At 40.8% G+C, this 26,781-nt stretch overlaps 1 protein-coding gene across 3 annotated transcripts in view; it reads right to left on the reverse strand.

Annotated features, from left to right (window-relative positions):
- ATP8A2 (ATPase phospholipid transporting 8A2) overlaps positions 1-26,781 on the reverse strand; it is a 2,139,258-nt gene that overhangs the window by 1,454,988 nt on the left and 657,489 nt on the right. For all 3 annotated transcript variants that reach the window (XR_014967690.1, XM_085621612.1, XM_085621613.1), the window contains exons 8-9: positions 6,223-6,292; positions 4,440-4,567 (exon numbers count right to left, since the gene is read on the reverse strand). Coding sequence is in view for 2 of the 3 variants with exons in the window: in XM_085621612.1 (XP_085477738.1) it covers positions 4,440-4,567; positions 6,223-6,292 (198 nt within the window). In the remaining variant the exon portion in view is untranslated. The remainder of the gene's footprint in view (positions 1-4,439; positions 4,568-6,222; positions 6,293-26,781) is intronic.

Consider the following 26,781-nt stretch of genomic DNA (forward strand, 5'->3'; position numbering starts at 1 on the left):
CTGTGGAGGACCACGGCCTCAGGCAAGTGCAGGGGTTCTTAAAAGTCCCCTTATTTCAAGGATGGAAGGGTTTTCCCTGTATCTGGCAATCTATGCCAGACTTAGCACAAACGATATTTGAAAGAACCCTGAATCTCGGTCTTGGGAACTATCCCCAAAACTCCCTTCCTTAAAAACATTTATCCCTAGGAACACAGGTGATGGTGGCGGATAATAAGGTACAGAGAGTCTGGATATTCAGGACCTTTGTTTTTTTTTTTTTTTTTTGAGGGCCTTTGAAGTACATAATAGGAAGCTGACTGAAAATACCGAAAGGACGCAATAGAAGGACATTTAAATGGGAGAAGATTTGTGTTAGGATGAACTTGCAGTCAACCCCTCAACCAGTACAGTTGTGACAGTACACTACCTTTATTTAATTGTGGTACAATAAAACCCTTTACATCCCGATGTTGGTGTATTATCGTCCCACTCCGCTACACGGATACTCACAATAGCCATGTTTATTCACATGTTAATTCATTGATTTAATAACACCTCAAAGGTTTTGCAGAGACTCTGGGTGAAAGCAGATGATATGAAGAACAAAATATATCCTTCTATCTATGTTTATTGACAAGGCAGATACAATCATAATTATTTGTCTCACTGATTTAGTGCTCAAAGGTATTACAAACTTTCAAAGACATTGGCAGTCCACACACTAAAGTCAGCAGAACAAAATGCAGAAAAACAAATATGTCTTGAGAAATGTAGTGGTAAGTGTTATCAATGGCTGACCTGTCTGTAACTGTCTCAAACGGCATAGGGTAGCCAATGCTAGCTGGAAGAAAGTAGGGTGCCTCATTTCAAAAGGAAGAAACCTTAAAGCAAGGAACTATCGGGTATTGGAAGTTAGCAACCTAAAATATGCCAGCCATAGTAAAAGGTACTTTATTGAAGTGCACAATTATTACTGTACCCTTCCTGGAGAGTGATTTTGGTGCAGCCATTGGAAAGAAGGATAAACATAGATGAAAGGCTTATAAGGTGAATAGGACTCTCTGTTGAGGGTTATCATAGTTACAGACAGCTGTTCTACATGTTTATGGAGAATTGCTTCCTAGGACAATGAGCAGGGTATCAGTCATGCCAGAAATCTACACTACAAACATGCTTGCATGCATGCATATTCTCATATTGGACTTTACGTTCCACAGAGATTCTAATGTATGTTAATTTATTTGTTTATTTTTGTATTATGCAAATCACATAATCCATCATATGCAGTCTCATTGAATTTTGCATTACACAGAGAGAATATAATATTTAATTGATGTATTTTTCTTGTAGAGTGCCTAATCACTCATGAGTAGTCACTCAGGGGCATATGTATGAAGCCCATTTCCCGTTCGCAAACGGGCCGATTCTCAGAATCGACCTGTTTGCGAACGGGAAAAAGCCTTTTGGGATGCATCATCCCAAAAGGCCCTTGCAAAATAGGGAATCGCAAAATTTGTGATTCCCTATTTTGCGAAAGCATTTAAGGAATCGCAAGTTGTGCGATTTCTCCTTAAGAAATCGCAAATTACCACCAACTTCAAGTTGGTCATTTCAGGGGTGCATCAGGGTGTCCTTATGACACCCTTGCACCCATGAAATTGCATTCACAATTTGCGAGTACCTAATGGATACTCGCAAATTGCGAATGTCTTCCTATTCATTCCTATGGGCCTCTATGCCCATAGGAATGAATGGGAAGCCATTCCTTAATTGCGACTCACAATTTGCGAGCCGCAATTAAGGAATACCAAGGAATCACAAAATATTTGCAAATTTTTAATTACATCTCGTTTTGCGATTCTCAAATAGCGATTCTCAAAAAAGCGCTATTTGAGAATTGAAAATACTGTATTTGATACATATGCCCCTAAGTACTTGATTATGAAATAAGAAGGGATCGAAAGGTGCTAAATGTTGCCAAACAATTTAATGAATCAAGAGTGGGGTTTGAGAGCTATTAGGAATTTAAACAGGTTTTGTTCATTTCTTATGGTGGCTCATAGGGAGTGGGGACATGAATGCCGAATGCTCTGTCTCCCCAGTTCTGTAGCTTGAATTTAGTGGCAAAGTAGTTGTTGGATCTTTATTCTTGGGTTGTTTGGTATTTCTTGAATTTGTTTGCCAGGGCGGTAGATCTGGAGTCATAGTAAGTCTTCTGCATTAGCATGCAGCTTTGATCAGGATCCTTTTTTCCATCACCAACTGGTGGACTGGCTCGCCATAAGAAGAAGAATGCTCAACTTTGCATAGATTGAAAATTAGCTTAATGATGGCATTTTTTATCTTTTAAGACTTTGGTGCGGCAAGTTCAGGTAGGCGGGATTTCCAAAGGCGAGCCATGATGAGATAAATGTATTGGTAACAAAAGAAAGAAATTGGAGTTTTTTAGGGCTCAGTTGGAAAAGGTAGGATTTTGCAACTGCTGTGATCTGTGGGTCAAAAGATAACTTTCAGTCTAAATTGCATCCTAGATTACGGTCAGTGTTGACCTGGATGGCCATAGGGATTGATCCCACTTGGGCAGGCACTAGGTAAGCCTGGCAAACCAATTTGATGTTGTAAGCATAAAAATACATTTTTACATTGTAGTTTTGAAGCACGAAAGCTACTGCTGCCAAATGAAGATTAAACAGTATAGGGGAACCAAAAGTCACTTATGGAATACCCCAAGTGAAGGCATTTAGCTTCAGACTGAAAAGAGTCTAAATAAATGAATTCACCCAGGGCTGAAGGCAAGGTGGATATCCAGGCAAGTACTGAGCTCCCCTCCCACACCTTATTGCAAAAGTGGTGAGCCACTCCAAAAGTACACCGTGGTCAAAATCAGTGCTCCATCAATGTCTTTGTCAGCCATTGTTCGTAGATCATCGATAACTAAAGTTGGATAGTTCGTAGGTCATCGATAACCAAAGTTACCACTAATTCCATGCCTCTGTGAGGACTAAAGCCTGCTTGAAAATCTCCTAAGAGGTCCTTGTTTTCTGAAAACTTTTGTAGTTGAATGGTAACTACTTTTACGATTAGCTTTGAGATAAAACGTAAAAAAAGAGATAGGGGTCTGAAATGTTTTAACTCAATGCAGTACAACAAGGAAGTTCTACAATAGCATGCTTGAATTGAGCAGGAAAAAAGCTCTTTGAGAAGGATATATTTATTATTTCTGTCAGACAAGAAGATATTTAGCACTGATTTTCTTTCCAAATAGAAGCTGATCAACGAGTGACCTGTAAGGTCTACAATTTTGCAGAAGAATGATGCATTCCTCTGTTGGGATTGAGTCAAATATCTTAATGGACTTAAATGATTCAGGAGGAAGGAGAGGTTTGCAGGAACAAATACAGGGATCTAGGCCCCAACATTGGAACAACTGAGTTAGTTCGGTCTATGCTGATGTCAAAATCTTCTCTGATTATCCAATTTTTTTCTGTGAATAAACAATTAGCCAGGTCCTATGAAGATGGCATCTTATTAATTATAGCTGATGAGGTGGAGTGGGGGCAGTAGGGGATAGAAGTTGTTTGAAAACATTCTTTGAAGATCTACTTTCAAAAAGAATCTTTATTTTAACTGAACATTAGCTTTGCTTGTCTGATGAGATAACAATATTTTAGGATTTGTTGGCAATAACTCGATTTATTTAAGCATAGCAGGGTTTTCACCAGTATCTTTACAAATTGCTTAACAGTGTTTTTTTTTACTTATAATGCCAGAGAGAATCATTTGGATGTCTAGGGGTCCGTTTTTTTTAGCTTTAAGTGGGAAGTTTTGATCTACAGTTGAGATGATACAATTATAAAACTGTTTGATCATTTCAGAGGGGTTGGACTTTTTCTAGTGGAGGAAAGGTTAAGTAGACTACAGAGAGCAATGCCACTAATGTGCAGATATTACTGTTCGACCACTATCTCATAATGCAGGCATTTTGGCTGCTTTGGCAATGTAGATTTAGGCAAGTGGTAATATGTAGATAAGAGTTTTAAAAATGGTTGAACCAAATAATTCCTTAGGAAGTTTGGAAATTTACACGGTCAGAAGTGGAGAACATAAGGCACAATTGGTGTTCTGCTTTCTGGGTATGGTTCTATACATGTTGAGCACAGCCTAGATGGTTTATAGCTGGCAAGAGAGAGAGACATAAGGAGTCAGACTTAGATATGAAAACACTTTAAAGTCACCAAGGATTAAAAGGTTGAGGAAGCAGGTTTTGGCTTGAAAGATGTTTTCTTCTAACCATATAAATAAGTCATCAATAAAAGAAGGCAGGCAGTAAATATTTGCGAGCACTGGCCACGTCTACACAGAATAAGATGTTCCCTGGTTACCATTAATAAATGACACCACCTGGTTGAATCTATTGTTTAGTTTGTATATACATGCATTTTAAAAAACATCCATGCCTGTTCATTTCTAAGATTAGGTTTCCAGTAAAATCATATAGGTGACGGTTTGGTCCTTCACATTCAATCCTCCCAGTCAGTTTAATCAAATCTTCAGTGGACTGCAAAGTAGACGTAACTGGCAAACCCTGTAGAAGTCAAACAAACAGATGAATGTAAGAGAGGAATCTTTGAACTCTGAAACAAACTCAGATATATGTTAGCTTCTTCCACCCTTTATTTACCTGGGAAAGAGTAAGTTATTGTTAACAATCTTAGGGGCCTAATTTACAAAGAAAATTGTAAATGTCAGAATGTGAGGTATATTGGTGAGGTTTACAACTCACAATATTTACGTGCATACAGAGGCGTTACTTTAAAGTTTAATAATTGATGTACATTTGATATTCACATACATTCCTGTAAAACACCAACATTTATTAACCCTACATGTATGTAGTCTCTGCATTGCCAAGACCCTAATGTATTGTGTTAGGAAAACAGTGGAATTATATTTTAAGTTCCTAATTTCCTGGGAAATATTTTTCCATGAAATGTCTTCAATTTCCTTTTTATAGTGAGTTGTAGTATCAAAATGAGGCAGATGAGATTATAGTACAAACCATAGTGGAAATGGAGACAATTGGTGCGCTTCAGAATGAAGCATAATGATTTTCTGGAAAAGAAAGCATCACATATAAACTGGGAGTCATTAGAGACCCCGACTTTAGACTCACCAAATGTACTTTTTATAGATGAAAGATACAAAACTGGATTTTCTTGAATAAGGTAAAAACTTAAAACCTTTTGAGACTCTGAATACTTCAAAAAACCCAGACAAAACATGTCCAATGAATAGCAGTCTCCATTCACCTGAGATTTATTTATACAGGTGGCTTAAACGAAGTGTGAACTTATAGGGCAAAAGGTGCATTTTCAGACAGAGCGGTACATCTCATTTCGATTATGCTATAGCAGTAAAAACAAATGCCAGCAGAGGGGGAGATGCAGCCTAGTAAGATGGTGGTTTTTTAACCCGGTGTCAAATCGTGGCCTTCTCACCTTCCCAAAACATGTGTGATACTGACCAAATCACTTAATTTTCCTGTCATAAAAATCTAAGTACATGAATATAGGTTGTTGTAAATATAACTTGTTTGTGCAATTCAAATGTGTGAAACCCACTTGATACACATAATCTTGCATCATGTCCCTTTTGTCACCTAGACAGGTGCACGCAATATAAATAGTAATATACATACTGTATGAGACTGAAAAATATCATTAAAACATAAACCAATATGAACATTTTGAAATAATACATTGTATGGCTAGCCAGTAAAGCCTAAGAGGCATGAATTAATATATCTTTATAAAAATATATAAAGGCACTTCTTACGATTTGCTTTGGTGACGTTCACTTCTGCTGAATTCATCTGCATGGAAAATAGGGCCCTGTATATCCTCAATTGGATAGCAGTACTATTTTGCGTGTCTACAAGGACAGATTCAACCATTGCTGTGCTTGCAAGGCCTTACTCTTTGATCATCCGCATGATTCTAAATATTGGTTGACAAAACTGCATTATCATATTTCTAGAGAATTTATTACATTCACTAGAAACCCTCAAACATATTTATATAAATATGTACTACTTGATTTATGACCAATTACAGAATTTCAGCAGTATCGGTCATGTCTTATCAGAAGCATCCAATAATTACATGATGAAAACATTTCTAACTTTGGGTCAATTAGAAATTATGCTGCATATTGAAAAAGCAAAGGAAAGCATGTTTTTACCTGTCGAATTTTAAGATTTGTTTCTCCATCAAGGTTAGATGTTTCGATGTAGCACATTGCCTGCGGCTCACTGTGAATAGTACAGAAAAGGCTTTATTAAACATCAGTTTCTGAAGTTTGAGTCAAGCAATCACACGCAATATCCACAAATCAGAGGACAAACGTTTGAAGATGCCAGATAGCAGTAGAATGGTACAACCCATTTATAAAAATAAAGATGATTCAATTATTATGAAGCATTACTAAAGTTTGCAAATTGTTTATTATTGTTGGTTAACATATGCAATAAACATTAAAATGTAAAAGTAATACAAAAAGTAGAACAAAGTAAAAATGATGAATAGATGAATAGTTGTACTATTATTGTGGGTGTATTGCTGGGCCTACAATCTATACTCTATCCTATAGCTGTGTGGAAACTGATTTTTATATTAAATATATGGTACCTAATTTAGGTAGGCTTTGAGTTGACATAACTAAGCCGCATTAAGCTTGTGCACACACCCTGCACATTGTTTCATTTCTGATTGACACAATTTTAATTCTGCTGCAACAAAATAATGTTTTACTAGCTTCCCCGGGAAAGGATGGTCTAATGTTGTTACATTGCATGGCCACTTAGCTGAGCCTTTGCTAACATGTCAATGCTATTTATGTGTAAAAGCGGTTCATTGTTTTTTCTCTTGTGTTTTGCATTAATAACAAATTGAGTGCACCGTTAGTCAATGGAAGTACTTGTTATTTTAAAATGATAATGTGATTGGTGCTGTGCAAGTAACATTTCAGTGCAGCACACTTATGGAATGTCATGCTATGAAAATTGTGTCCTTTCTTCGTCCAAAACATTATGAAAGATGTGCATTTAGGGAAACAGCCAGATACTTTGCTTGGACTTTGAATGGAACAGACCTTATGTCAGTCTGCTTGATAGGGCTAGCTAGCTACTTATAATCTTTTTGTTTATGATACGATAATGCCAATTCCTTTGCAAGATTAACAAATCCTTTGTTTTCTGTAATGATATTTAATCAATTAACAGAACTGTGAGTAGTGTCTCAAGACTTTTCTTGTTATTGGCTAAATATATGATGCCAAGATTGCGCCCTTTCCCGCTCCTTGACCCCCATAAAATTAGATGTGTTTGGGTGTTAAAATTTGTGCACTATAGAATAGAGGCGCTGGAACACCATAGGACAAGAAGTTTACATTTATACAGTTCTAGTATATGGATAGAGGAATGTGTAAATGCATTGTGGCCGTGGTGACAAGTGTTGTAGCACTGTATTGTTTTTGTATGATAGAAGCTGCACATCAGTGTGCTGAGAATGTGTAGTCAAGCAAATCTGTGGGTTGAAAAGAAGGGGAAGAAGAGATATCTGTGCATCTGGTTGTATCTACCATGCCTTAGGGTGTTTTCGGATAGAGCCGAAACTGTCACACATATTCAAGGAGGCTGAAGAGACTCAAAGCTTATTTAAACAAGTCCAACCCTAATTTAAATGTGGCCAGTATAAGAAATACTGTGTTGAATGAATTAATTCAATATTCCAAAGTGCTGCGATAACCCTAGAGGTGAATCTCACCAATGTTCGTTCACAACTGAAGCAGGTTTAAGGATGGGATCCAAAGACCATTTCAAATGCACACAGCTGATTTAAACAAGGTGAGAAGGAAAGTGGACTGGAATTAATGAATCACTTATTTCCACAAGGACTGAAGTAACTCAAGAGGAGGATCACACCAAGGCGCAGTCACAACAATTTAGGCAAATTGAAGGATGGGAATAAAAGCCCATTTAAACATGCCTGAATTCAATTCGAAAGTGCCCACAAAAGAGAAAGCTGTCTCAAATGTATGAATCAACTATTCCCAAGGGCCGAGTTAACATCACAGAAATCACAACTAACGTGGAGTGGAGGATGGGAATCAGAGCCAGTGTAAACATGCTCAAAGCCAATATAACCATGCCCAATACAGAAAAAGCCAAGTAGAATTAATTATCACCATGGCCTGAGATAACATGAGATTTGGTTCCTACCAAGGTATGGTCAAAATACCAAAATTACTTGAGGAACAGATTCAAAGCCAATTGCTACATACTTCAAGCCAATCTGTATGAGCTCCATGCAAGCAAAACTCCCTAGAATTAGTAAATCAAATCTCTCCTTGGGCTAGATCAATAACCTACAAACTCCCCCAGTCCAGGTACAATAGGCTCTAACTTATCACTAGATCTAGCCATGGCCAAAAGAAACATAGCAGGCATGTAGGGTGCACGAGATACACCAGCAGTGGCAGATTGGGAAACCGTCATGGACTGGTGCATGCTGGCAGAAAAAAACCAATATACCTGGGTAGAGGTTGCCCATGCAAATGGGTCATTTCATCCTCATGGGGATCATTTCGAGGGATTGGGGATTAATCCTTGGGGGGACTCTGAACTGCTCATGCATGTGATCAATAAGTTTATCATAGCGTTATTCTCGATGAACTAATGCTTTATTGATTTCTGCTTTACATATACCTCATGGGCTGATCAAATGATATAAGGTCCCTAATGGCCCAGTGATTATGCTGCACTGCCTTTTTGTATTTTATTGTCTTATAAAGTTCAACAGAATTTTGTTTTTAAAATAACCTACACACTCTACGATTAGAGTTAAGTTGGTAGACTTCCTTCAGTTATGAAAAGCAAAGAGCACGGCTGGACCTGATAAGCATTTAGCTTCCTCCCTTTCAGCCGGGTTAAGGCCTACCATTCAGTCTTTCTTGCTAGCAGCAATCTAGCAGAGGAAAAGTGGACCACCAGCCCCTGCTCTATGCAAGCAGGAAAGAGTGTAGGTATTCGCCCTGGTTTACCAGAAGAATGAATCTATGCACTAAATATACAAGCATAAAACACATTTAGGAACCCAGTGCCAAACTCCCGTTACTGTTAGCCTGCATGTGTGAAGTTTGCATCTAGAATAAAGAGAGCTGGCTGAACTCAATAAAGATGGACAGTATGCCTGGCAACTCTGGAAGTCAGTCCAATAGCCTACAAATAAATGACATTGAAAAATAGATTCTCATCCAAGAAGAGGCGTCTGCAGAAACAGTGATCAATGTAAAGACTTCTCTGGCACACTCTACCTTTATTGATTTTCAAACTCAGACACTTTGAGCACTTTCTAAAGAAGGCTTGTCCAAAGCATGGCTGGCAGGCCAACTTGCGGCCTGCAGAATTATGCCTCTCTGTACGTCTGTTTTGTAATTGATGTTTCTTGAATACATTTTCGATTGAAACTTCATTTTTACTTTCTTCTTTTATGGAAGAGTGAGCAGTATTTCTTCTGTGTTGTCAAATGTCCAGAAAGGATTCATAGTTCTATAAATGAGCCAAAGGGTAGGGATGTCAGTGTTAGGGTTCACAAGTCACACAGGTGTTTTTCTTACTAGATATTAAAAGCAGTGGAATAAAAATCCCAATCAGACTGCCACTGCAGCAGAAGAGCCACAAATGTTGTAGGAGTTCCAACGGAAAAGCTGTTCTTTGCAGATGACAACACTGCAACAACTAATTTGTTTCGCAATCCAATATGGTGTCAACTTATTTTCCTATGATGTCATTTCCTTCTAGGCAACATCTAAAGAGGCTTTGATCAGAGAAGGCATCATTTTCCTATTTTTATTAAACTTCATCGCCCTCCTTAAAGCATTTTTTTTACCAGGATTTGTGCTGCCGTTATGGGCAGCAAGATTTTTGTTGGATTCCTTGTCTGGAAGAGGTTTCATGAAGAGTTCTTTCTGAGCTCTGATTTCGGGGTGGTTGTGGTGCCTTGTTACTCAGCTCCTGTATCAGGATCTAAAATGTGTTTCCCTTTTTCATGGGTATGGGAAGAGCATCACTGCCTCCGTCGAGGAGTCTGGTCTCCAAATTTAACAAAAAGTTGCACTGCTGAAACAAACTCCTTTACATATCAAATACAGGCAGACTAGCAGACATGTGTAGATCATGTTTGTTTTACCTTGTTCCTCAATGCAAACTTACTAAAGATACTCTATGAAACGATTCGAAGCACCTGTGTGCCAGTGTTAGATGTGACAATAGTTAACCTACATGAATAGTTTTTTGGATGACCCGTACAAAAGAACCTAGTCTTTCCACAAAGTAACACTCCTGGTTGTGCTATCTTAATACGTAACTAGAGGAGATTAGAAATGGTAGTAGAATAAATGTAAAGTGTGAGCCAGACGTAATTTGTGGTTAAGGGATATGCAACATATTATGCTATGTTATGTTATTTGTAACATGCACATCCTGGCGCGGAACAAAGGTATTACCTGAAACTAAGCGAGTTAGAGCAGTCAGCCGATCCAGTGGAATGACTAAAGTGACAAGGCTTACTACAAGCCAGATTCAATGATGCAAGTAAGTGAGATGCAGAGCCAAGTGGACTGGAAGAAACACAGAGGTGTGTGCGACTGCTAAGGCAGGAAAGACCAAGTTTGTGAAGTGCTTTGAGTAAGCAGCTTTCAGAGGGAAAGCTTATGGACAGGCAGCCGCTGTAGACTGTGGTACGAGGAGGCAGATGGAGAAAAAGCCTGGCTGCGGTGTGCTGGACCACTTGAAGTCAAATGATGAGGCATGCCAAAATGCCAACATAGAAGGCATTTCCTTAGTTCAATTGAATGGTAAAGTGTGCTTGGGTCACAGTTTTCAGTGCATTCAGAGGCAGCCATTTAAAAATCGTCTGAACATTGTGAGAGTGGTAAAGCAACGGGCCTCAGCAGTGACATGTCTGCCTGTTGGTTTAGCACTCGCAAAATGCTCCAAAAACCATCTCTGATGAGACAGGACATTCTGAAATGTTCCCGGTAGCCTCATGGTTGACCAAGACATCATAACTTGGCCCCCACTTAAATCGTTTGGACAGTTCTTTTCAAGCATGTAAACGTGTTTCTGTAATTATAAGTTCTAACATACAGACATAACACCTTTAGGGATAAATTTTCTAAGCAGTTAATTCAAATATCTTTGTCTATTTCAGTTTTTGTCTCCAGCAATGGTATGTGTACCCTCATCTGAACTGTAGTTGTGAAATGGCCATTCACCTAGATTGAGTTCTTCACGTCTCAAGTGGAATAACCAAACAAACATTTGAAGCTTTCTTCCTATAAGCCAAACAAATAAAGCATTATCCCAGGAAGAGCCTGTATTACAATTATGTTTCCAATTGCCTCGAGCCCTCCTACACAAGGTACAGAAATGTATAATGCATAATTTCTAGCTTTTGATGCAGTGACATATTAGATCACACGTGTCTACCAACTGCTCATTTGTAAATTGTCAGCTCATTCTTGGTATTAATTATGCAGTGACACCAGTGCTTTCATACTTCCAAACTGTCAGTGACAGTTAATGCATTGTTCATACTAGTCTGCATAACCCCCGCAAATGTATTATACAGTTCTGGATTTCTCCCTTTGAGAATACACATCTGGTGAATCTCTTGCAATATTATACTCTTTGAACCGACCCCACCTCAAATGTATCTGGGCTTAGCTACTTCAAACCCAATTCTGTTTTTGAAGTATTGCATATTATTTCACTGCACATTGCATCCAATGTAGGTTTTCATTTAAATTAGTGAGAATTATTTCTTCAAAAGGAGCATATCATGGCATCTAACAAGGCTTTTCAGACCCTCTACTTTAGAGGTCAAAACTTGCCCATTCCTGATCCAAGCCCTGGCCACCAACTTTATCCACCAGAGCATTCAACTGCTCTGGTTTTGACATGTGCAACCCACCCACTAAATACTTGTTTCAATGACTGCATTGTGATGAGTGTTTGCCAAACACCATCATAACCGGGTTGTTCTACACTGCTCCCAAATATTCCTTCACCAGAAAGTGGTTCTGTTGTGCATAACTTGAACCTTCAACACTAACACACTGATAGTAATGATCAATATGCATTGATCATTAATATCTAGAAGGCATTTTCATTTACAAGCATATCCAGAAGGCTTTACAACAGTATATTTTCTCCTGGGTTCATATGAGGAGCTTCTTCCAATAAGACCAAACCTCTCTATTCTACCAAGTTTCTCATTGTGCTTCTAGTGGCACATTCCATCTTCAAAGTACTGGTAGAACTTTTCAGCTGTAAGGATCAGATCAACCAGCCTTTGCTTCAAACTGAAGATGTTTTGATTCCTGCTGTTCCGACACTTGTCTTGTATACTAGGGTGTGAGGCCAATGTGTTATAGATCACTCCCATCCAATGGTTAGTTTTGTCTCTGGGAAGTATTATTAGATTGTCTTGTACTGATGTCCAATCAAAACAATACAATGCAACCAGTTTAACTTCAAGCTCTTGCAGGGTATATCCTCCAGGACGAATGCAATTGCCTTTCAGTCCTTCTACTGCACCAAACCCCAGTCACTGTGTACAGAATCTCAAATGATGCTCCAGGGGGTAATAGAGGACATGGAGGGCTAGGTACAGTCGAGCATGGAAGAATGCTGTGAGGAATGGACAAAAGTATTTAGATGAAAGTAATAATGTAAAGAGCGAGGAAACGCACCCCATAAACAGAAGAATACTTGAGAGCCATGGTGGCACCATGCTCATGTTGCTAAAGTTTAACCACATGATAAATGAGATGTGTAATTGGGAAACGTCCTGCTAGATGGGGCAATAAATTACCAGGTGCTTCCAATACTTGATATAACAAGATGTATGACCTGTCCTGTCTGCCCTACATTAAATTAAAAAATAAGAGTTTATAAAAAATAATAGAATCTCAAATGTCCAGTGGTGGTTAGACATCAGTATGAAGGGGCAATAAATCACTCAAACCCTGTTAAAATAGAATCTGAAGTGCACCGCATCCCTTCCAAATGTCTGCACCTTCCAAATCGGTGTTTATCTCACATCAGTATAGAGAGTTTCAGTAAACAGCCACTAACCACACATCAGTCTCTCCATTTCAGGAATCACAGTTCTGCCTCCCAGACACATCCTTATTCAGCCTCTTCAGCAGCTGGCTTCATGCGGCCATGTTCTATTGCATGATCCTGTGTGCCAGTTGCTTCTCTTAGAGACTCACAGTAGAAGTGGTGCCCATGTGGTGGTAGAGATCATACTAATATCTGTCAGCAGCTGTCTGCTCTGTGACTGGACCCAGAAGTATTTGAAGAGGGAGTCCTTCCAAAACCAGAAGGCAGCTCTTGCCATAAACATGTAACACAAGGAAGACCATAAAAAGATGTAGTCCAAAGATTTTTATGTCAGTAATGTTTAGTCAGTTAATAACTTTCAGCATTCAAACCTATTTTTGTGGTCCATGTATGCGGTCATTCAATTCTATTGGACTCATTCAGAAAGGTATATTTGCATTTAAAGGTCCAAGTCCTACACCTAGGTGTAAATCTCCACCTTTAATATTATTGTTCAGCATATCTGAGTGGAGGTACAGATTTCTCAGGTATCCACTATCTCCAATGAAGGAGTGAAGCCTTCTACAACTGCATTTATGTGTGTAAAGTTACTAATAATAACTTTTCACTTATGTGTGGAGATCTCCACCACAGTGTAAGAAAATATAGGCACATTTATTGAAGTTTACTAGTTTGGTTTAAAAACTAGTAAATTATTTTAATGAAAAATAAAAATGAGAAATAATGTTAACAAATAATTGCAACTGAGGACGACTTAAAGAAAAAGATACAACACATTAGCTCACAAAATTAACCTTGTAATCAATTGTAAATTAAGTACAATATATAATTTATGGAATAATACTCTAAAATTAAAATCACCCATCCAAACAAACATTTTTATTTAATTTGTAACAACCTTGGTTATCACTTATGTTTTCAATTAGTTTCAATTATCTTTATAAGTGAAGTTTAAAAATAAAAATTAAAGTGTATTATTACATTTGAAAAATAGAACAACTTTGACTTCATCATAATTGCCTTTAACATAATATTGTATGTATAGTAAATTTGCAGGGTTGCAGAGTGTAATATTGTATTTATTTCCATGGTTGAATGTGAGACTGTGCCATGACTCCGAGGAGGAAAAGCCTTGAATGAGCTATGGGGGACCTCCACTCCCTCCAAAATGGCAATTAACAACATATTACCAGACTTGCCTACTCACATTGTGCCACTGTGTGATACACGATATTGGCTCCCTTGACACAGTAACCCAGTCAATATCACTCAGTGACAGTGAAAATGAGCTACAAACCACTGTGAACAGTGGATTTCCAGCTTGTTTTTTGAGACTTTGAACTGTTTAAGTCCATTAAGGGGTGTAAAAACACCAAAGGATATTGGCACCAGCCTCAGCAAGGTTTTTTTTGGGAGTAGAGGGCTTGGGGGGCGGGGGTAGACAAAGTCCCCCTTAGGTACTTCTCAGCCCGAGGCACCTTCCCCTCCAAGGCCCTGCCTCACTTCTCACACAGTGATTTTTTTTTTATTTAAAAGAACCAAGATGAAATGGGTTAAGCCACAGTTAAGAGGCAATTTGTAAATCACTCAGATATGCAGTTTGTAGATAGATAGATACACATGGAAAGTTTGATAAAGATTTGTCAAAAGTTGCCAATATAGATATAGTGGTGGTCACCACTATGTAGGTATAGTTAGGTCAGCGTTTCCATAGAAAGAGTGTTTTTTTGTTTCGCTAATACTTTTGGCTCCAATTGACCAACTCTTATGAACTTTTCCCAGTAAAAAAGGCTTTCACCTTAGGCCATCTTATTGACTGAGGTATCTTTTCCTCCTGAGATCTGATTGGCTGGCCACAACTTGGAGAAAAAAGTTGTGGCCACCATGACAAGACTCGGGTACTTCTGGTGTCCTGAAGTATTAAAAAAAAAAAGATACAAGGTGGCAGGGCAGGGACCTCCTGACCCTCTGGTACTGCTGGAGGACCCAGAGGGACCAATCCCCTCAAAGGCTCAAAAATGTAAAAACAAAATTCTGTGTCACCAGTATTGTGGTACTTCCCCAGGACTCCGCATAGTTACCATTGTCAAGGTTCAAGCATCGGTTCCACTGCACTATGGAGATGAAGTGTGGGCGGCGTTGTCATCAGTAATGTCATCAATGATGTAATTTAACATATGATAAGTGATGTAATATGCGCGGTCATAAGCAATACCTGGGGAGGGCTCAAGTTAGAGTTAGTTCAGTAAACTTTAACTGGTGATTTTTTTTTATTTTTTTAACATTAGCTGTGTGTTTTTTGACACCTAACTAGAACATCTTCAACCTTAGTTTTTTTTCAGTGAAATTTTGATTTTTAAAAAGGATATAAGCGAAGATCTCGCCATACCGAACTACGTCACTTTAACCTTTGTTGTACATATATGTATATATAGCTCGTACAAATCCCCAAGTCCTTTATTTAACAGTGGAAGGGGAAGAAAGCGGTACCATGAATCCGGTAGGTCATCAAAATATTATTCGTGCATTCCAAACAGACAGTACAAAAAGTCAAGAAAAGACAGCTGAAGTGTTGGGGGGGGATATAGATATAGATATATATATATTCACTTAAAAAACCATAGGTTTCACACATGTTATAGTTAGCTGGACATTTCACTCGTGAAAAACCATTGAAATTCCCCCGTTATAGTTAGTGCAGGCAACTATAACTCACGCGACCGCAATCCTCTGCTGATGACGTCAGATATTACATCACTGTATTTAGACACTTATTTACCCATGTCTTCTTCCATTAATTTTTAGCTATACATATATTACAAATATTTTTTTTTCAGAAAGACACATATGTCATCAGTGATGTAATATCTGACGTCATCAGCAGAGGATTGCGGTCGCGTGAGTTATAGTTGCCTTCACTAACTGTAACGGGGGAATTTCAGTGGTTTTTCACGAGTGAAATGTCCAGCTAACTATAACATGTGTGAAACCTATGGTTTTTTAAGTGAATTTGCAAGGTTTTTTAAATGCTAATTCCTAACTATAACGTGTGTGAAACCTATGGTGTTTTAAGTGAATTTGCAAGGTTTTTTAAATGCTAATTCCTAACTATAACGTGTGTGAAACCTATGGTATTTTCAGTGAATTTGTACGTTTTTTTAAATGCTAAGTTACGTAATATTTTTTTTTTAGGTTTTTCACCATGCGCGTACCGTACGCCAGTAGATAGTTATAGTTAGGATCGTGTTTCCATAGGAAATCCGCAACATTCTATTTGGAATAACATTCTATTTGGAATAACTTTGGCGCCGATTGACGAATCCTCACGAAATTTTCAAAATAGGTGGGGCGCTCTGCTCCGCTCCTACCCTGAAAGTCTCGGGGGGATTCGTCAAGCGGGGGCTGAGAAAAAAGGGGGGTCCCAAAACGCGTTTTTCCCATGCAATTTTCCATAGGGACCTTTAGTCCAAGGTACAGCCCGACCGGATGAACAGAATTACTTGTAATTTGGCAGAGAGGTAGTCCTCAGCTCAGGGATGTGCCTTTTGCATATATGGTGTCAATCTGTTCAGTAGTTCCTGAGAAAATCAAAAGTAAAATCACATACATATCTGGGCGGAGCCTAACAACACATCCCATCGTGAGATCTGATTGGCTGTCAGTACTTCATCCAAGATGTGTTGGCAGCCATCTTGGGACCAATATACATGATAGCACCTCATTAAAAAGCATTGCAGTTAATAGAAGGTTTTAAGACTTTAGTTACATTATAAATCATTTGTTGATGGTACCATACTCATTTTAGGAATTGTGGTGTGTTCTAAGGTGATTTTACCATGTGAAAAAGCCTTCTGCTGTGATATCATGAACCATGTTTGAGAGAAAAATATTTTCTCATGCTTTTCCCACAGAGGTTTGGAAGGTGATCTATAAGCTAAACTGAGAGCATATTTTCTGTAAATTCACATTATCTTTCTCAGTCATGTAAGAATGAAGTCTGACATTCTCAGTAAAACATGTACATCCAACAAGGGCAGAGACTGTCAGTTGATTCCTTTGTGTTCTACTGCAGCTTCCCAGAGTGCTCTAAAGAACAACTAGAGCGCTAACAGTCTTACTTATGACAAAAGTATGGCACACCTGAAGCCATCTTGATTGGAATAAAGTGGTAACACTTAAAACATTTAATTTACAAAGGAACAAAATGAGGGGGTTCATTTTGCCATATAAATTATGATTAGTGCTGCAGAAAGAAAAACTAGGGCACATTTAGACTTCTGAAATCCTCTTTTATTTCATAAAAAAATTCTGACATGCAGACTGAAACATGCACTTTGAATACCAGCAGCAGACTTGCCTGGTGAGCAGTAGCTTTACTACAGTCATCTAATGAGCAACTAGAGTGCTAACATTCAGAATTTATGAAAAATGTGTGACACATCTGAATGTCTTCTTGATGGAATCAAAGTAAAAAACTGAAAGTATTTCCTACTGAGGAGACTGTAGTAAATGAGGAAATTAGGAAACTTCATAACAAATAAATCTCCCAAGATGGCCACCAGAGACAAAAGAGCCCAAATGTAGCCCAAATATCACCCAGATGTAGCCCAATGACAGAAGTGTGCAAAACACTTATTTTTGTGTATTTGCAGTTTTATATAGTGCAGACTTGTCAGGTATTGGAGTGCTTTACATGAGCATCGGTTACATCACACAAGATCAAATTCATTTTGGTTGTAGACATGGGGAGATTAAGTGATTTGACCAGAATCACAGAATGTTGAGCTGAAGCAGAAACTCCAACCTGGTTCCCCAGTTGCAAAGTCTGCAGCTCTGGAAGTAACACCACACCCTCTCCCCTTGGATGCAACATTTAATCAAGTGGTCAACTGGATAAAAAAACTAAGATTACAAATAATTTAAAAGTTCTTTGTCGCTATTTGAAAACTCAGAAACTATGTCCTCATTTTAGTTTTATAGAGCACTAACCATAATTTTGATGCAAATAAGACCCTCTCATATATGTAATTTCTAAAGGAAATGCTCTAGGCATTACAGTTTTGATTACATCAAGATGACGTCAGGCGTTCCACACTTTTGTAATAAATATAGAATGTTAGCAATCTAATTGTTCATTGGGATACTGTTGAGAGGCAGAGGTCAGGGGCACGGACTCTGAAAATTGAAGGCAGGTAGGAGAGTGCAGAGGCAACAATTTGACCACACTAGGGAGGCAGGAAGGGCAGTGGCAGCACAACAGACTATGGAGGGCAGTGGAAAGTGGGGCAGGGGCAACAAACCAACAATACAGGACTGGCAAGAGAGGCTGTGGCAATATAATAGACCATTGTGGGCAGAAGGAAGAGGCAGCGGTCATACAACCATACATGCCAACAGACCCGTTTCAGCCAGGAAACGTCCAATGTTTTTAAGCTCAAATGGGCTTTACTTGATCTGTTTCCTGTCTACAATCTCCTCTTTTTCAATGTAACTCAAAGGGGAAAATCAATACCCCAGTTTTATTTCAAAATCTCCCTCTTACCAAGTTCAAAATGTTTGCAAGTATGGTACATTGGATCATGGTAGGCAGGAGGAATTGGGGTAGGGACATGGACTCGGATAACAGAGGACAGGAGGGACATTGAGAGGTGCACCAAACTGACCCTACAGGGCAGGCATCAGGGTTTGCAGCAGCACAATACACCACACAGTGCATGCGGGACGGGAGTGCAGCACAACAATCCATAGAAAGCAATAAGGAGGGGACAGGACCATGCACATGGACAACAGACAACAGAGGGGAAAGAGGCAATGGTAGCTAGCTGACCATAATGGACAGACAGGAGAGAAAGCTGCAGCATAACAGACCATAAAGGGCAGGAGGGACGGATCAGGGGCATTACAATGGAACCGACAAGCTAGGAGGGAGGGAATAGGGGTCTGCACATGGAAACAGAGGGCTGGGGGCAAGGGGGCAGGGCAGGAGCAGCAAGATGACCATGGAGGTCAGGCAGGATGGGCACTAGAAACAAGACACACCATGGAGAGCAACAGTGAGACTATGATGGCATACACACAGACCATGGAGGGAAGGTGGGAGGGGGTCAGGAGAAGCTAGCTGACCACACAGGGAAGGTGGGAGGGGCCATGGCAGCACAGAAGACCATGCATGGCAAGCGGGAGGGTAAGTGGCAGCACAATGGCTATGATGGGCAAGAAGAAAGGTGCAGGGGCATGCACAAAGGACCATGGAGGATAGAAAGGAGGGTCAGGACCTGGGCACAGACAAGAGAGTTCAGGGGAAGGGGCCTCACAACAGACCGCGTGGGGCAGGCAGGAGGAGCAGTTGCAGCACAACAGACCAGGGAGGGCAGAAGGGTGTGGCAATAAAATGGACAATGGAGGACAGGAGGAAGGGGATAGGGGCATGGCATGTGGACAGGCAGGGTGGAGGTGGCAGGGACAGGTTACAGTCATCTGACAATGCTAGGCAGGTGGGAGGGGAGCTCAACAGAACACTCAGAGTAGATAGGAGTGGCAGGTCCATGGAACATGGTGGTCAAAAAGGATGGAGCAGGGGCATGCACAAAGACATCGGAGGGCAGGGGGAAGGAGAATAGGGGCAGCAAGCTAAGCACAGAGGCTAAGCAGGAGGTCAATGATGGGCCATAGAATTGGGCAATGGAGGGCAGGAGGAGTGGACTGGTACATCATGCTAAATGGAGGGCAGTGGCAGCACATCAGACCATGCATGGCAGGAGGGAGGAGGCTAGTCCATGGATTCAGATAACAGAGGATAGGGAGGAGGTGGATGGGGCAGCAAGCTAACTGTTCATAGAAGGTGGCTATTAGGAACTTTATTGTTTTTAAAATGTGTGTCTGTGCGAACTACTTAAAATATGAACAAGTATGCAGCATAATCTCACTTTTATTCAGGAAGAAGAGGACGTTTGGGACTGTGACTCCGGGCTCACTTGGCAGAAACATCCCCTGACCCTCCACCCCCCATCGCAAAATGTAATGCCCGTGAAAAGGGTAGGTGGACGCAGTGTTATATAGAACATAGTCCTAAGAGCACGATTGAAAATGAAAACTAGATATAGTATATGGTATAAACTATGCACCAAAAAGTGTGATATAAGATGAACCGGGCCTTGAAATATAATATGCAATACATTGTGCGCAATGACAGATTCATTGGAGAGCGCGAGATAGCACAGGCACTAGCGCTTGCTATGTGATATGCGCCTTGGAGTGTAATATGCACAGGGCAGTGTAGTATAACCTAAGTAGTCTCTAAAGTTGTAATATAAAATATGTGCTGGGTAGTGTAACATTGCATATGCACTGTGACAAAGATATGGATCCCAGATTATAATATGTATGGCATAGCGCTGTGCTTTTAACATAGGCATCGAGGAAGGCACGTTAGATGGGGCAATATAACCCGTGCGAAGGCAAGTGTGGCATGACATTCACGGGGTGGTGTAACAGTGCACATGGGCTAGAGAGTGTCATAGCATACGCACTAGCTGGTGGAATACAACACAGAGGTGTGTGGCACTCGGCGGGCACTGGTGGGTGTAACACAGCATTGGGCTCAGCCAGGAGCACGCTGTGACTCAAGTGAGGTTTGTCTCCTTTCCAGAGAGTAAAATAAAAAGTATTATACATCCGGCGGTGGATGTGTGTTTTATTAACCGTGAGGGGGTTTCTTGCATAGTTTGGTTTAATTTTTGTCGAATCCCCTTTGAATGGCTTGGTGTGCATGTGTATTAAATGTGCCCGTCAATAGCTACCCATGTTTGTATAAATAAACGACAAGGGTGTCTACTTGGAGAGTACCCACCAGCGGGGGCGCCGGGATTAGGTACGGTAGGGTGTCAGACATGTCAGAGTTTCACTAGCGGTGTGAATACATTCTACGTGGATTCATTGTATGCATAGTCGCCTTTTAATGAATATCACGCAAATCGTCATGGTGATAGGTACATACGGTTTGTCCAGTATGTCCTAGGTGTTTCTATAAATATATATTTTTTTTAAATAATGAAAATCAAAGGCCGGCCCCGGGGGTTGGGGTCCCCGGGGCCATAAGTGGCCTGAGGAGGGGGGGAAACACAGCCCCCCTCCTAAAGAATAAAATAAAAAAAATAGGCCATGACCCGGGGGTTGGGGTCCCCGGGGCCAATTAAGGCCTTGGGAGGGCCAAATTAATTTTTTTCAACAAAAAAAAATTAGGGTGCAGGCCCTGGGGGATGGGGTACCCAGGGCTAATAAATTAGAAAAAGAAAGGGGGCACACAGCCCTCCATCTGAAAAATAAATAAAAGACCGGCATCGCGCCGGAGGCCACGCCCCCTCCTTGCAGCACTCTGCAAACGCGCCCCCTGGCCAGTTGTAAGTTGAGGAATTAATTCCCCTTCAATACTGAGGGTACCTGAGGGACAACTAGCCCAACAGGTATCTCCAGTATGCGCCAGGGAGCTGCGTTGCAGACAGGTGTTCTGAGGCCACGCCCCTTTTTACACCTCCATGCAACGCAGCTCTGTGGCGCTTACTGGAGGTACCTAGTGGGCTAGTTTGACCCTAGGGACCCTTAGGATTCAAGGGGACCTAATCTCTCAACTCAGAACGGCCACAGGGCGCGTTTACACAGTGGTGAAGGGAGGGGACGTGGCCTGAGGTGACGTGAGCAAACACGCCCTGTGGCGCGTTTTTAAGTTGGGGAAATAATTCCCTTTCAATCCTGAGGGACCCTGGGGTCCAACTAGCCCACCAGGTGCTTCCAGTAAGCACCACTGCTCTGCGTTTTAGAGAGGTGGTGCAGGCCGTGCCACTTTTTACACCTCTCTGCAACGCAGCTCTGTGGCGCTTACTGGAGGTACCTAGTGGTCTAGTTGGACCCTAGGGACCCTCAGGATTCAAGGGGACTTAATCTCCCAACTTAAAACGGCTACAGGGCGTGTTTACACAGTGGGGAAGGGAGGGGACGGGGCATGAGGTGACGTGTTCAAACACGCCCTGTGGTGCGTTTTAAGAGGTAGTTTTAATCCCCTGCCCTATTATATACTAGGGGCTTACAGAGGAGGTCATGTTAATGTTAATCACAGGGGGACCCCAACGCATAGTGTGCCCTAGTGTATGTAGGTGTTTTCACTGTATTCTGAGTGTCTTTTAACATAGCACTGGCTCTAGGACTGGTTAGTCAGACTCCGTTACCACCAGTATCTGTCTGAAAAAGTTGAGGGTACAGGATGATTTTGCAACAAGGCTTGTTTCTGCTATTCTGTTTGTTCTTTCTGCACGTTATACTTCTTCCTGCACTTTTCTTCGTCTTCGAGGACTTCTGTTGCTTCTTTCTGCATTTCTTTTTTTTCTTTCTGTGCGTTTTTCCTTCTTTCTTCACATGTCCTATCTCTGTAGGCATAGCTAGAAATTAGCATTTAAAAAACCTTAGAAATTCACTGAAAAAACCATAGGTTTCAGGGGCGTTATAGTTAGCTGGACTTTTCACTCGTACAAAACCATAGAAATTCCCCCGTTATAGTTAGTTCAGCTAACTATAACTCGCGAGCCCGCAATGCACTGCTGATGACGTCAAATATTACATCACTCATGACATGGTCAGTGACATCACTGAAGACATCACGGATGACATCATCCTTGTGATAGAGTGGCAGACCTCCTCTCCCCCTAATATAGCCTTTGATACACACATTCAAAAATAGAAATTAAAATTTTCAAAACAATGGACATACCAATACCAGTTACAGTTACAACAACCTACTCAGTAATTGTAAGATCCACATCCACTCATTCACCAACAGTCCTATACAGTCACTCATACATGTACTCACTCATCATATGTACTCATACACCTATACATCCTGTTACACAACGCCACTCATCCATAAAGTTACTCACACACATAGTCACTCATGCTAATAAAGAATCAAACATCCGTTCACCTGCATATACAGTTATACACACACCACCACACTTACTTCTACAGAAACTTACACATACTTAGTCTTTTAAACAATCACTTATAGAAACACATATTTATTCATACAGGAACTCTTTCAATCTCTCACTCTCACCTATACTCACTTATATACACCAATAGTCACATCTACTAGTTTAAAACATATGTAGTTACTCATAGAGACACTATTGAGACAGTCATTCACTCACTAACACACCCATGCACACACTCATCCACCCATACAGTCCTGCACACATGCTGTCTTCAACACATACAAACAGTGAGTCACTCATTCATGCACCTATGCACTACATAATACCCCCCACCGAACCATACAGACATCAGACACTTATACTGATACACAAAAACCAACTAATAACCTATATAGACACTCATGTAGCTACTCACCAACCCATGCAGCCACTTATACACAAAGTGAGAGACTGATACAGATATTTACATATTTAAACATTACTCACTAAGCCATGTATTCACTAAGATAAACTTAATCAGTCAGTTATACAATCAATTTTTCAAAAACAAATCATCCATTTAGACACTTATATACCCATTTATTCTTCCATCGTCCTTGAGATATACATATATAAAACATATGTAATTTTCAGAAAAACACACATTCACTGGATGATGACATCAGTGATGTCATCAGTGATGTCATTTGAGATGTCATGAGTGATGTCACTGACCATGTCATGAGTGATGTAATATGTGACGTCATCAGCAGTGCATTGCGGGCGTGTGAGTTATAGTTAGCTGAACTAACTATAACGGGGGAATTGCTATGGTTTTGTACGAGTGAAAAGTCCAGCTAACTAACGCCCCTGAAACATATGGTTTATTCAGTGAATTTATATATCAACGAAAAGGCTCCTTACCACTCCAGAGAGACCGAAGGGACACAACAGGGGACCAGTGAGAACAACTTTATTCACACAAGAGGCATGACGCGTTTCGACATATTGTCTTTCTCAAATGCCTTTTCACTGAATGCTGTTACCGCCGCCTTTCAAATGGACAATGATGCTTCCATTGGTGGAAGTCCAGCGAAGGCCATTGGTTGCCAGAACGTCATCCTGTAGTCTGTATATATGTATATATATATATAGGTCGGTGCGTGGAAGGGATTCTGGCAGAGTTACATGCTGTCAAGATCGTGCAGTATGAGGATGACTTTTTCCTAATTGTAAACAATTACATGTGAGCAGCGGTAAAGTTATATTCACCTGACTGTTTGGCAAAATAATTCCACTATAACAGTGCGCTTGTGCGAAGAGACTGATTATACCACCATGGATAAGTACTTGCGTGATTTTCACCGTGCAGAACAACAACACGCACAAAGCACTATGGGATTGGTAGTCTTGAAAACAACAGTCACGTGTTGCACCAATTTAAAAGCAGGCTCGAGCGCACCTGGGCGCTTGTAATCCAGTCCGTGAACAAGGCAACACGCCGAAACGTTGGACTAATGGAAACAGGCGCTTGAAAATTGTGATTAAAACCATTCCCATCTGTATTGGGCCTCACCTTGTGTGTCTTGCAGAGAGAATTCAATGGGCTGCCCCGTGCCCATCTGTGAGGCCGCTCTGAAGGGCCAGGAGCTCCGGTAACAGGGGAACGCCTTGTGCTTCTTTGGAATATATATATATATATATATATATATATCTCCAAATACCACTCCAAAGCGCTTCTCGGCACCATGAAAGAGAGACGGACACCTTCTTCTTTGTTTGAAACTGCAGCCGCAGTGACGAATTTATTTAAAATCATAGATTCAGTGCATATGAAACGGGAAGACGCGTTTCGGCCAACTGGGTGGCCTTGCTCACATATATATATATATATATATCCAAGAACAAAGATGCCTGTTGTGAAGGAGCCCACACGGGTAAGTTTCATTCTGCCACAAATTTATTGAAAGAACAGCAATGTCCATGCAGTTAAAAGGCCTCGCATTCATAAAAGTTCAGCCGGCGAGTTTCGTGCGTGAAAGCACTTCTTCATGGACTGGTTATCGCTTTCAGCAGGAGTCATGGCTTTTTTTTCTCTCTGCACTCAATATATACAATTCTCCCGCCTCAGTGGGCGTGGCCACCCAGTGGCCTTCTGGTAATTGTTGTGCTTCGTTTCTTCCTCAAGTGAGTTGCCTGACTCTTGCAAATGATAAAGCTTGAATTAATCCCAAGTGGGTCGTGGGGCACATTAAGACCGCTTGACATGCTTGTTACCATCTTCCAAAGGCAATCACCCATCCTTAGTGCTGCAGCGTCGGTTGGCGCTGCTGCAGGGCTGCACACGTGCAGCGGGGCCCCCTCGCGACTCAGGCCGGGCCACTAAAACATCCAAGAACAAAGATGCCTGTTGTGAAGGAGCCCACACAGGTAAGTTTCATTCTGCCACACATTTATTGAAAGAACAGCAATGTCCATGCAGTTAAAAGGCCTCGCCTTCATAAAAGTTCAGCCGACGCGTTTCGTGCGTGAAAGCACTTCTTCATGGACTGGTTATCGCTTTCAGCAGGAGTCATGGCTTTTTTTCTCTCGGCACTCAATATATACAATTCTCCCGCCTCAGTGGGCGTGGCCACCCAGTGGCCTTCTGGTAATTGTTGTGTTTCGTTTCTTCCTCAAGTGAGTTGCCTGACTCTTGCCAATGATAAAGCTTGAATTAAACCCAAGTGGGTCGTGGAGCACATTAAGACCGCTTGACATGCTTGTTACCATCTTCCAAAGGCAATCACCCATCCTTAGTGCTGCAGCGTCGGTTGGCGCTGCTGCAGGGCTACACACGTGCAGCGGGGCCCCCTCGCGACCCAGGCCGGGCCGCTAAAACATCCAAGAACAAAGATGCCTGTTGTGAAGGAGCCCACACGGGTAAGTTATAAAATTACGATCTGCATTTAACAACAATGGGTGTGCACGTCCTCTTGTCACAACGTCTTCTTAATCGTGGGTGTACTGCTCCCGTAACACCTTCTTAAAAAATATAAATAGATCTACAAAGTCTGAAACATCAATGTATTGCATTTCTTCTGTTTCGGACAATAAAGTTGTTGCGCTCAAAAGAACTGGCGGCGCCCTGCGCATGCCTAGTCCGTATCTTAGCAACCAATATCCATACCCCTAAAAATTCTTATACTTCAGTGAAAGCATAGTGCTGGAATCTCAACCACAATTATATCCATTGCGGCATGTGGACAATCCATTCCACAAATACAGCCGCAACCAATCTGCGGGGTTACTCGATTTTGTAGTTAAACAAATTATATTACAAATCACATGGCATGTACGCACATTACCTCAGAGGGAACATTCACTTAGCAAAAACATCTTATTTCTGTTGGCAAGTGTCCTATAGTAAGGATATACACTCTACTTTATGATGAAAGATATATACCACTCCCAAACTGTGGTAGACTAACCTCATAGTAAAATAATACAGGTGCTGTCATATAAGTCGGCCCTACTGGCCCTATTGGCAAGTGCCTAAGAGCACACAACTGATATACAGGCATTATCTGCACACTCTCACACCCAAAAAATAAAGAGACCAGAAAACAAGCAAGAATAGTCTATCATATTTCAAGCTGTCTTGATACCCAC

The sequence above is a fragment of the Triturus cristatus genome, chromosome 8 (assembly GCF_964204655.1).
Source record: "Triturus cristatus chromosome 8, aTriCri1.1, whole genome shotgun sequence".
NCBI classification, from domain to species: domain Eukaryota; kingdom Metazoa; phylum Chordata; class Amphibia; order Caudata; family Salamandridae; genus Triturus; species Triturus cristatus.